The sequence below is a fragment of the Mesoplodon mirus genome, assembly GCF_964341445.2.
Source record: "Mesoplodon mirus genome assembly, chromosome: 18".
Taxonomy (NCBI): domain Eukaryota; kingdom Metazoa; phylum Chordata; class Mammalia; order Artiodactyla; family Ziphiidae; genus Mesoplodon; species Mesoplodon mirus.
Window position 1 is genome coordinate 24,672,349 of NC_138994.1, and position 12,603 is coordinate 24,684,951.

The 12,603-nt window shown below is 52.0% G+C and overlaps 1 protein-coding gene across 1 annotated transcript in view; it reads left to right on the forward strand.

The window, feature by feature from the left end:
* PRKCA (protein kinase C alpha) overlaps window positions 1-12,603 on the forward strand; it is a 381,054-nt gene that overhangs the window by 330,492 nt on the left and 37,959 nt on the right. Inside the window, exons 9-13 of the mRNA XM_082604759.1 lie at window positions 2,355-2,489; window positions 3,251-3,424; window positions 5,575-5,666; window positions 8,086-8,148; window positions 9,048-9,186. Coding sequence (XP_082460885.1) covers window positions 2,355-2,489; window positions 3,251-3,424; window positions 5,575-5,666; window positions 8,086-8,148; window positions 9,048-9,186 — 603 coding nt within the window. The remainder of the gene's footprint in view (window positions 1-2,354; window positions 2,490-3,250; window positions 3,425-5,574; window positions 5,667-8,085; window positions 8,149-9,047; window positions 9,187-12,603) is intronic.

Here is a 12,603-nt window from a genome sequence, read left to right on the forward strand (position 1 = left end):
CAGACATGTTCCTGCTGCTCCTCAGCTGTTCCAGCACCTCGAAGCGTGAGGCCACTGCATTTGGGCCTTTTCAGACGTCATCATGAAGTTCCCGATGAAATTAAAGTCTCTGTACCTCTTTCTGATCCCTTTTTTCTTTGTAGCCATCGGAAGAACAGAATAGAGGAGCATAGTCGGTATTCCCATCTTGAACTTCCTGATTATCTAAATTTAGGCACAAACTGGAAGGCTTATCAAGTTGGAATCATTCTTGGGCCGATGTTTGGAGGACAGGGCTGGTCCTGCAGTTGACGGGAGGGTGAATGTAACCCACGTGGTTACGTCCTGGCTCCTTCTCACGAGTCTGTCTGAAAATTCCTTCCACCCTTTGTCAACGGGGAGGCCTGCTGAGGTCTCCTTCAGGTTTTATTTCTATAGAGCATCCGTGTTTCCCGTGGTCCCCGGGGTCACACGTCTTTCCTGCCACCTCGCACATGCGCTGTCACTGCGGCCCTAGTACAACTGCCTTAAATACTTCCAGCCTTGAAGCAAAAGGGTGGGGCCATCTTTCCCCCATGTTTTAGTGCCTCTGCTTAGATGGGCTCACTCAGTTCATCCGAGCTGGCACTCAAGCCCCAGGGTTTGATCTCTCTACGAATGCGTTATTTTGATCAGAGAAAAGCGTCACCTAACAGCCCAGCATGTGATGAACACGATCGGGCTTCATTTCTTACTTCCTTCTACCATAATGCTGAGTGCACAGCTCGTGCCGAGTGCGGGACCGGGCCTGGGGCTGCGGAGGCGGCTGACGGGCTCCTTCTGCAAACGCGGATCCTCCCCAGCAGAGCCGGCTGCAAGCAGCTCCCTCAGTAACTGTGGATGAGGGGCTCCTGCGCATGGGGAGGGTGGGTGATCCCTCGAGAGCCTCCTCTGCTGCTAAAGAAGTAATCCCACGTTTGCCCCCAAGGGCTGGGGCCGCTCTGGTCATACACGAAAGCTCTCGAGAGCCTTCTCCACCTCTTGCCATCTTCTTGGGAGCCAGAGCTGCCCTTGCTCAGGTCTGCTGGACCCCCTCATTAAGAACAGGGCCAGAGCAAGAGTCTTTGCCATTTGGCCCAGGGCTGCCTTTCCAGCTGCTGACCGGCAACTGGCCTCTCCCTGGCAGGTGGATTTCGGCCTGTGGGGAAGCCCGCACCTGCTCCAGGGCCTCCACAGGCTCCTCCACCGGCTCAGACGCCCCCGTGTGATCCCCTTGCCTTGCCTTCTCTGCACCTTTCGCCTCTGACCTGAGACTCTTAACTCCCCGTGAGAGTAACGAGGGGTGGTCTTTACACAGCATGAGTCTAGTGGAGATGAGAACTCCTTTGGGTAACTCACAGGTCACGACCCAGGATTCTTCAGATACAAACAGCACTGTGGGCTTCGTGGGAAACCAGATGCTCTTACATGTCACCATTCTTCATGAGTCCAACTCTTTACCTTAAAAAAAAAAAACAAAAAAAACCCAACCCTCTGTTCTTCTTACTGTGCCTTTTAAAGTTGCAATAAATCATCCCCATGGCCTGCCATTTAAGCGGTTTTTCTCCAGAGGACACACTCTCCCTTTCTGCATGGGTTTCTGCAGATTAATCTTAAGTTGGAAAATCTGCAAATAAGGAAAAGTACACAGTTTATTTCTTTTATTACATTAACTGTCACAAAGCCCCGTTTTCCCCAAGAAGTTAACCTTTCCATCCCTGGATGAGAATTAACCCTCCCTTGCCAGAGCCCTGTGACTTGATTCTCATTTAAAGACATAAAGAGTCGGCTTCCCTGGTGGCGCAGTGGTTTAAGAATCCACCTGCCAATGCAGGGGACACGGGTTCGAGCCCTGGGCCGGGAATATCCCACATGCTGCAGAGCAACTAAGCCCGTCAAGACAACTACTGAGCCTGCGCTCTAGAGCCCGCAAGCCACAACTACTGAGCCCGCGTGCTTAGAGCCCGTGCTCCACAACAAGAGAAACCACCGCAATGAGAAGCCTGTGCACCGCAGTGAAGGGTAGCCCCTGCTCGCTGCAACTAGAGAAAGCCTGTGCGCAGCAACGAAGACCCAAATGCAGCCCCCCAAAATAAATAAATAATTAATTAATTAATTAAAGGAAAAAAAGACAGAGAGTCATCTTGTGATGAGTACGGGCAACCCTTTGCTCCTTTGAAAATGTTGCCCTTAGGGTGAGTATAGCCACGGAGGTAGGAGGAGATGCTTCCTCACCCTGGTTCCCTTTCTCACCCCGTCCCATCCCCACACAGTATCCAGCTCAGCCACAGAGTTTTCTGTCACTTTTTTCCCTGGTAGAACGACTGGAGGTTTTCACGTGTGTGCTTGTTGTTTAGAAAGCCAAGCTCGGCCCTGCTGGCAACAAAGTCATCAGTCCTGAGGACAGGAGACAGCCTTCCAACAACCTCGACAGAGTGAAACTCACCGACTTCAACTTCCTCATGGTGCTGGGCAAGGGCAGCTTCGGGAAGGTAAGAGAACCGGGTCCACAACGGGGCCGGGCTTTGGCAGAGAACGTTGGGGTCAGTCCCATTCTCCCCGAGGATTCCAGAGCAGCCCTTTAGATTCCCTGTGCTCTGCACACGTTTCTCAGTGGTTTCCCAGTTCCATTTCATTAAAAACAACTGTATCCAAAAAGCCACACGAGGCTCCCGGTGTGTCTCCGTTTCTGGGTGCATGACGGAGTGGGTGCTCCAAGATGTTGGACGAGTAGCTTTCACAACTAAAAATTGCATGTTGACTCACAGTAAGCAGACGTAATCATTAACAGATGCTGAACTGGGTTTCTTCAGTGGTCGGCCTGTGTACCTACGTTTGCTTCTCTGGTCCCATATCTCATGATCCAGGAGCTGATTTTGATCCCACCCCCTTTTTTCTGGACTTGGCTCCTGACTTGTGAGAAGTGTACAAAGGTCAGCCACATCTCTGCTCTGACGATGCTCCTGTGAGACGTGCCGGACGCACGACTCCTGCAGAGAATGTTGAGTGCCCCTTTCAGCGGCTGCCGTGGTGCCCTTGTGCGGCCACAGCCCACACGGAGCATAAACCCTGGCAGCGTAGAAACTAGGCAGCCTGAGGAATTTCATGCGCAGCGACGTGCAGTATTTCAAGACCGGCACACGAGGTGGAGCTTTGTTAACATTGCCGAGTCCACACGCACCGCCCGAGCGGCCCCCCGCCCCTGTGCCAGGCGTGTGCCGGGAGGTTCAGGCTGCCCTCGGTGTGCCCGCAGGTGATGCTGGCAGACAGGAAGGGGACGGAGGAGCTGTATGCCATCAAGATCCTGAAGAAGGATGTGGTGATCCAGGACGACGACGTGGAGTGCACCATGGTGGAGAAGCGGGTGCTGGCCCTGTCGGACAAGCCCCCGTTCCTGACGCAGCTGCACTCCTGCTTCCAGACGGTGGTAAGGGCCCTCGGGAGCTGCCCCCAGTCACACAGCGTCCTCGGGGTCCGAGCCAGCCTTCCGCCTGGGAAGAGGCTGGGAACAGACAAAGCGTGGGGACCTCTCAGCCCCACGTCCTCCTCTGCCGAGCAGCCTGGGAACCACTAGTGGATTCGGGGCATCCCCCTCTGTGATGTGCCCTACTTAGAGACTTAGTGTTACTTCCATTTAGTTCCGTGAATGCTTAGAGCAAAGGTTTCCTTAACACACACCAGGCAATGTTAAGACTTAGAGAGACAAAACAGTAACTCACAGTCCTGGCTTGTTAAGACCCCCCAGTCCCTCTGTCAGAGCATCAGGAGACCCACTGTCGTGACAGAGTATGTTCTTGAATGCGCACAGCAGGGGGCGCCGCCTGGCCTGTTTTGTGTGGCCTGTGAGCTCTGCGAAAGGTTTAGACAAAGTACTGTTTTTTTTTTTTTTTTTTTGCAGTATGCGGGCCTCTCACTGTTGTGGCCTCTCCCGTTGCGGAGCACAGGCTCCGGACGCGCAGGCTCAGCGGCCATGGCTCACGGGCCTATGTGGGATCTTCCCAGACCGGGGCACGAACCCATGTTCCCTGCATCGGCAGGCGGATTCTCAACCACTGCGCCACCAGGGAAGCCCCAAAGTACTGTTTTGTGACATGCGAGCATTAGATGAAATTCTGATTTCAAGGTCCATAAATCGTTTTCTTGGGACACAGCCCTGCCCCTTCACTTACCCAGCATCTGCCGCTTTCGTGCTGCAAAGGCAGAGCTGAGTAGTTACAAGACACACACAGAGCCTAAAATATTCACTGTCGGGCCCTTTACAGAAAACGTTTGCTGAGCCCTGCCATATAGGTTAACTAAAGAGAGGACAAAATAATTTCCAAAGCGCTGGTCAGCCATTTATGGGACCCTGGCATGGTGCTTGCGAGTAACCTACAAGAAATATAAACATTTAGATGGCACCACAGTGAGGCCTTTCCCAAAGATGGGCTCTGCAGGCCTCTGCGGCTGTCCTCCTGCAGACGTGGCTCAGTACTCAGTAGCCGTCGTGGCTACTAGCAGAGCAGCACCCTGGAGCCTCGGGTGGACAGTGGGGCCACAGGGTCGGGCCCCGGCCACTGCGGGTCAGCCTACTGCCTGCAGCCGGCCGGCCCTCTGCTCCCAGCAGCAGCTCCTAGGTAGCGCCAAGGAGGGAAGTTAGCGATAGGCAGAGAAGAGAAAGAAACCCAGTCCAGATCCCGTAACCCTGGTTACACTGATTAAGCTCTGGAAAGCTACAAAGCAGAGAAATAAAATTGAAATTAAAGTTTGTAACAGAGCCGTTTCCCTGGCTGTTAGCAGCAGCTCCAACATTTTTCTTTTTTCCTGTGCACTACTTTAATGTATAATAACCTCTGTGAAATGGTGGTGTTTTCTGGAAGAGAGCAGAGGTCAGCTCTTACCTTGTGCTGTGCTGTTTCTTCCTCTTACACCCGCTCAGTCTCCCCATCTGTCCCAGCGTATTGTCCTCATAAATATGCAGATTTACTTAGTTCTGTGATGTATGCGCTTCATGGGGCCAACACTTAGCATATCAGTGACAGAGAAAATGAAAAACAACACTTGGGCATAAAGAGAACATTGGGTTAACCTCTCCGCGTACAGTCCCATCCCTCACAGTCAACACCACTGAGCACCTGTAACGTACAAGCCCGACCTCACCACGAGCTTTGCTCTCAGGAGCATCCGGGTAAACACGTTACGTTACTGTGGCGTTGCCTCGTAGACGTTGCGAACCAGAACACTGGTTAAAATGAAGTAATGGGCCCATATGGATCCTTCACGCCGTCCCTAACTTAGAAGTGTATCCTGTGTGTAGGAGAAGAGGGAAGAAAGTTTGAGGCCACTCCTGTGATCGGGAGCAGACAGGCTGACATAACCCGTCGTTTCAGGGTTACGTCGTGACTCTATACGTCCCAAGGTCCTCACGCAATAGGGCTTAGTACTTATTCTTTATTTGGGGGAGAAAACCGTGACCGGCTCTACTGGGCACACCCGCCAGTGTGGCCCACGTTTTACTAACAGCAGAGCACAGTTGGGAGGGTGGAGGCCGCCACCCTGCTGCCGTCAACCCGCTCACCTGTCCACCTTGGTCCTCAGGATCGGCTGTACTTCGTCATGGAATACGTCAATGGTGGGGACCTCATGTACCACATCCAGCAAGTGGGAAAATTTAAGGAACCGCAAGCAGTGTGAGTAGTTTGTAAAGTCCCCGAACGTAGACCGCGCCCCACTCCCACCCAAGAACCTCTGCCGGGGGGATCTGGAAGTGGGGCTGGGCCCGGATTGGGGTGGAGCACTGTTACCTTCCTGGGAGCAGGTCGGTGGACAGGGTCCACCTAAACGTCTCCTCCGGAGCAGTTTATTCTACTTCCGGCAAGTTGGAGGTGCAGGTGTATAGATGGCCTGTCACCCCATTCCACCCTTGTCGATCGAGCCATTCAGTCATTATTTGAACAAATAAAGGGGCTCTGGGTGATGGGCCGAGCAGAGGGCCTGGCTGGGGAACAAGAGAGCCTGGAAGGGGCCTCAGGGGGGCCTGACAGCATCAGGTGAAGTTTCCACGGGGCCCTGGCCAAGAGGAGATGGAAGGATGGCCGGTGGAGGCGGGGCAGGTGACAGTCTGTGTGGAGGACAAAGGCTGGAGCCTAAGACTAGCCAGTGTATGGAGACACTTTCTGGAAGAAGAAAACCAGAACTTGGTGCCTGGGGGTGAGGAGAGAGAAGCCTCTCCAGGTGCTGCCCGTCTGTAGACTGGGGAGGGGCAGCCATCCGGAGGAGGAGGTTGCAGGGGATCATTAGAAGGTCTCAGTGGGATGCATAGATCGGCAGCCCCGGAGAGAGATGTGGGCTCCAGGGGAAGATAAGAGAGTCATCCATCTAGAGGCGAGGCTTTGAGACCTGAAGAATCACCCCATTTTCCAAGGGCCAGGAAGTCCCGGGAAACTCACAGAAGCAGATCTAAACACACAGCTCTTTTGTCCCCAGAGTGAGGATGCCCAGTGCGCAGGTGCCCTGATGAACCGAGTGGGCAAACGTTAATTGGGTTCTGGCCGATGTTCAGTCTGAAAGATAAGCCTGGGGCACTTCCGGTCCGTGCGGGGTGAGCCGGTCTGGGGAAGGCTCACTGGAGACAGAATGGGGCATTCTTGGGGACGCTCAAAACCGAGGGGCGGATGGCCCTGTCTCTCGTGTTGTTAGTTACAGAGCATTAAAATGCACAGGTTACAGAATGAAGCTTGACAGCACAGAGCTGTAAAGAGCCAAGGGCAGAAGAGCCACCTTCCATCATGAACTAACAGGCCATCCCACTTAGTACCATTCCCTTGTATTTGTGCTGCTGGAAAGTTTTTCGCTTTAAAAATACAGCAAAGCATGAAAAAATCATATGACAGTCACCTGTGACCCCTTCTCTTCTCCCTCCTCCGCCCCCTGCCAGCCCTCAGAGGTGCCCCCCTGCCCCCCGCTGAGGGTTTGGTGTTGTTTCTCTGCTCATGTAAACACGTGTGCTTTTTTTTTTTTTTTTTGTGGTACGCGGGCTTCTCACTGTTGTCGCCTCTCCCGTTGCGGAGCACAGGCTCCGGATGTGCAGGCTCAGTGGCCATGGCTCACGGGCCTAGCCGCTCCGCGGCATGTGGGATCTTCCCGGACTGGGGCACAAACCCGTGTCCCCTGCATCGGCAGGCGGACTCTCAACCACTGCGCCACCAGGGAAGCCCACGTGTGCTTATTTGAAGCCTCCCGGGTATGACGTTTACACAGGCAGCATCTTGTGTCTTAGACGTCAAGAACTCCTAAACGCTGTGCACATTTTAAAACCTGCTTCAGCACTTATTCAGAGTTTCAGATATTGAGCCATGAACAATTTTGAAGTGAAGGCAGTAACTGCTTTTTATTATGAATTATTTAAAAGGGTGCATCAGGGGGCTTCCCTGGCGGTCCAGCGGTTAAGACTCTGCACTTCCAATGTAGGGGACGCGAGTTCGATCCCTGGACGGGGAACTAAGATCCCACGTGCCTCGCGGCCAATAAATAAATAAATTTTTTTAAATTGTAAGAATATTGAAAAAATAAAAAGGGTGCATCAGGTCTGAATCCTGGCGTGGGTCCCATTTCTCCCAGCACTTGGGGTAGGGGTGAGGGGGTGAGTAAACCACCTGCAGAGATCATCACACACTGTCCTTCGTCTTCCAGGGCATAAGTGTATTTTCAAACACTAATGTATTCTGCCCTTGAATAGGAAAATGGAAATTTGCTCCAATCTACCGTAGCCCTGACATAGAACAGCCTAGCAGACAGCCATTCTTTAAAAGATCGTATTCAAAATGTCTTTTAAGCAGTAATTACCTGTCTACCTGCCCCAGACAAGAAGCGTTTATTTGGGGACAGGTAATAAACCTGCTTCATTGATTTTACTAGCTGTATCATTCCTTGGGGAAGTTGGAGTCATAAAACGGCAGAGGGTTGACGACACACGCAGGGCAGTGCTGATCTCTGCTCATCCAGGGTCTCCCACTCTTTTGCCATTTCGATGCCCAATCTTGAGGGTAAAAAGTATCCAGGAGGCCAAAGAAAGCAAGCCAGACACCTGACAGGCGTTTTCTTTTGCAGGTTCTACGCAGCAGAGATTTCCATTGGGTTGTTCTTTCTTCATAAAAGAGGAATCATTTATAGGTGTGTATCGAAGCCCTGCTGGCCGCAGCACTGTGGAGGCTTTGCTGGACCTCTGGGTTCTGTGGGTATGAGTTCTGTGATGGGGACTTAGAACGTGGAGCGGACCCCCACCACCACCACCACGCCCCGGGTCACGGAGACCCGCAGGGACCACCATTCTTTCCGCAGCCTCCGGGCAAATCCGAACCACCTTCTGGTTTCCGGACCTCAGAAGATCGTTTATCTCATTTCTGCTTCCGCAAGAAAACATGCTTTTCTTTTCCCTGCCAGCTCCTTCCTCTGCCTTTGACTTGGCACAGAGGTGAGGGGCCAATGAAAGCTGCATTTCTGTTGGCGATGCTCCGCAGAGGGGCACGGGGAGCCGGGAGGGGACGGGGACGACTGCTGGATTCGGTTCCTCCCGCTCTTGGTCACAACGAAGGGAGAACGTTCTCCAGTGTTAAGCAGAGATTAATTAGAAGACCATACGGCACGGGGCAGAATGGAAGGGACGCAGGTGACCCAGCGAGGTTGTTCTGAGCCCGTGATTTGCATACCTGGCTGTGTGTCTGATCTCTCCGGGTGGGACACTAATAAACCGGTGACTGGGGCCTCCTCAGAGCTGCTCATTTGGGGTCTCTGGTGATTCACCTGCACAGCCAAGGTCAGGAATCACTAGCTCAGTCGTTTAGTCGTTCGTTCAGTCTGCATTTATTAAGTACCTGCTGCATGCTAGACACTACGCTGGGCCCTAGAGATGGAAAGATAAATAAGTCCTAATTCCCGGTCCCAGCACTCCCGTGACTGTAGATCATGTGCCACTGGGACGCAGCCACTCACGGGCGCTTCTGTCTCACGAGCAGCAGAGCAAAGCATGTGACATTACGGGAAGGATGCTGATGCCACCCGCTTCTTTGCAGAGACCTGAAGTTAGATAACGTCATGCTGGATTCGGAAGGACATATCAAGATCGCGGACTTCGGGATGTGTAAGGAGCACATGATGGATGGGGTCACGACCAGGACCTTCTGTGGGACCCCGGATTATATCGCCCCGGAGGTAGGACCCCGACTGGCCCGGTGTTTTAGACCAGGGCTTTCCAGCTGCAGACACAGCCCCCTCGTGGGATGTAGAGTCATCCCTGAGTCACCAAGTCGATGTGTGGGGAATAAATAATGCAGAAAAAGAAACCACGAGAACTCCCCGCACAAAGTAAGGGTACGCCTTGGTTCACGGAACTTTTGTTTTTGTTACACATACGTGTGAGATGCGTGCATGGTAGAACATACGTATTTCTTACATGGTCACCAGCAAACCAGCTTAAGAAACACTGTGGGGCAAAGAAGGGAGGATCTTGCTTGTGGGAGGGCTCTGCATGGAAACACTGGGTCAAAGGCAGTTCCGATGATGCCTATTTAGCAAAATCAGAGTGATTTATTTTTTGTTTTGTTATGGTTTGTTTCTTTTTTTATTGAAGTATAGTTATTTATAATGCATTAGTTTCAGGTGTACAACAAAGTGATTCAGTTATATAAATGTGTATGTATCGATATATATATATGTATACATATATATATTCAGATCTGTTCTCTGATTTCCTTTCCATTATGTGTTATTACAAGATATTGAATATAGTTCCGTGTGCTCTACAGTAGGTCCTTGTTGTTTATCTCTTTTATATACCGTAGTGTGTATACGTTAATCCCAATCTCCTAATTTATCCCCCGCTTCCCCTTTGGTGACCGTAAGTTTGGTTTCTGTGTCAGAGAATCAGTGGTTGCTGCTCTCAGCGGCACACTGCGGTGGATCATGGGAAGAGCATACCCATGTGGTTCTAAGCAGAGTGGCTCCAAGATTTGTGTGTTGACAGCAGTGGCCATGCTGCATTGTCTTTGTCATAACACATATTGAGCAGCTTTCTTCCTCTTTTACAAAGCTTCCTCCATGCCAGTGATTGGGTGGGTTAGAACCCTGGGTCGCTGTGTAGCCACCTTTCTGACCACGCCCCACCCTGTGGACGGCACCGTCCCTTCCCCACTGAGCTCCAGCAGGGAGGGGGGGATGGATTCCACGTTAGGCCAACCTTCGGCTCTTTGCAGAGCTCTCGTGTCAGCTGTCGGGTGGCTTTGTGGTAGTTACTCAGCATTAGCGCCTCATGCGTTTATCTCCGAGGCAGTAGCAATAGCCAGAAAGACACGCGATTAGAAATCCAACCAGGGTGAGCTGCACCCCTGACGTTATTATTTACAGGCTGTGGGAGCTCAGGCAAGTTTCTCAAACTGTCTGAGCCTCCGTTTCTACAGTGGCAAGTCAGGGATGATACTGTCTGCCCTGCAGAGTTGCTCTGAGGACTAAGGTGCCTAGTACAGTGTTTGCACCTGGCAACCCTCGTTACCATTATTCCAAAAGGGAAGCTAATCCTTATCCCTTTGCTAAGGCTTTTTTTGCCTGTTATATTCCTAGACTGTGTAGGAACATAGGCTTAGAACATTGACTTAGAAACTTAAATTCTGAATTACATGGGCAAAGATGGGATGTTCTCTTGATACATAACCTACATAACCTCTTTCCCTGCAAACAGCTCACACCTTAGTATCTCCATGCATATAATGAGCTTCAATATCTTTCAAACATGAAGGATAGAGAGATGGTGCAGAAAAAAATACAACCTCCTGATGCAGTATTTATTCTGAAGCCTCCTACTGGCTGACATGTATTAAACAGGCTGTGATTATTAGCTGTGCCCACTCTGTGCAACACCCACCAGTTGCTGTCAAAGCTTGGTGACAGGGAACGGCAGCAGTTAGAGGAATAAAGGTGGCTTTGAACTTCGTCAAGACCAGGTCCCTGCCGCTCAAACAAACAGCTTCCTGTGTTCAGTGACACCTCAGCCATCTGACATCACCGGGGTGACAGCGTTCCACACAGATGAAATTGTCCAAGTAATTGAACTTTGTTGCCTTTTTTCGCGAGGTTCCTTGCAGTGCTAATTTCATATGGCTGCCATAACAGCTGCTAGCCTAGTGGATTAAAACAGTGCAAATTCATTATCTTACGGTTCTGGAGGTCAGAAGCCCACGGCAGTCTCACTGGGCTAGCGCCAAACTGCCGGCAGGGCTGCACACCCTCCAGCAACTCGGGGGAGAATCTGTGCCTTGTCCAGCCTCTGGGGCTTGTCTGCAGCCCTCGGCTCATGGGTCTTCCTCCATCTTCTGTGCCACAAGCGTAGCATCTTGTAATCTCTCTCCCTCTCTTTTCTAGCCCCAGTCCTCCAGCCTCCCGCTCCTAAGGACCTTTGGGATTACATGGGGCTCACCCAGATAATCCAGGGTCATCTCCCCATCTCAAGGGGACATGCCTTGTCGGTCGCAAGGCAAGTGGTCCTTCGTTCACTTGACTCACTTGCCACATCGGATTCTGAGCCTCTTGCAGTCTTCCAGGAGCCTGTCCTAGAAGACCCTGGCCATTGCTGTCTTCCTGGTCACTTTTTTGGGCCAACAGAGACTAGGTTGGCCTGGAAAAGACCCTTTGAACTGAGAAGTTGTTTGCCATTTAGGAGATCGCACCTGTATGGGGCTGGCCATGTCATGCTAAGAACCTGAGGACGTGGTATCAGAGAGAGGGATGCTGGGAACATCCATCAGGGAGAGGGATGCTGGGAACACCATCAGAGAGAGGGATGCTGGGAATATCCATCAGGGAGAGGGATGCTGGGAATATCCATCAGAGAGAGGGATGCTGGGAACATCCATCAGGGAGAGGGATGCTGGGAACATCCATCAGGGAGAGGGATGCTGGGAACATCCATCAGGGAGAGGGATGCTGGGATCATCCATCAGGGAGAGGGATGCTGGGAACATCCATCAGGGAGAGGGATGCTGGGAACATCCATCAGGGAGAGGGATGCTGGGAACATCCATCAGGGAGAGGGATGCTGGGAACAGGCCGTCAAAGAGGGCTTTATGGAAAACGAGCTTTGGGCCTCTTAATACACACTGGATCACATGTTCTGGCTCTGGATACCCTCAGGTTCTGTAAGCCTTCATTCCTCTCCTTATACCCACTGTGCAAGCAGTCAAGGAGCACCTGCCATTTATCGAGTGTCCACTGTGTGCTGGTCACCTTCTGTACTTTCTTCTCATCACAAACCCTGTAGAGGAACAGGCCGGCAGGCCTGTCTTTCAGATGAGTGTCCGAGGCAGTCAGTAACAGCCTGGGGCCACGTTTGCTAAAAATGCCGGAATGCAGCTGCCTCCCCAGGCTCGGGCTGCCTGCAGACCTTCGCACTGCCCGCCACGCTGAGCCACTCAAACCCGGGGCAGTTTGTGTGTCCACACATTCTGCACGCTTGCTGTACCTACCAAGCATGGCATCGTGGGGACACAGAAAGAGAGCACACGGGGCCTTGCCCTGGAAGTGCTTCCCATCTAGAGGAGGTGACGCAAACAGGAACCAGAATCTACACCTAGATGCCGG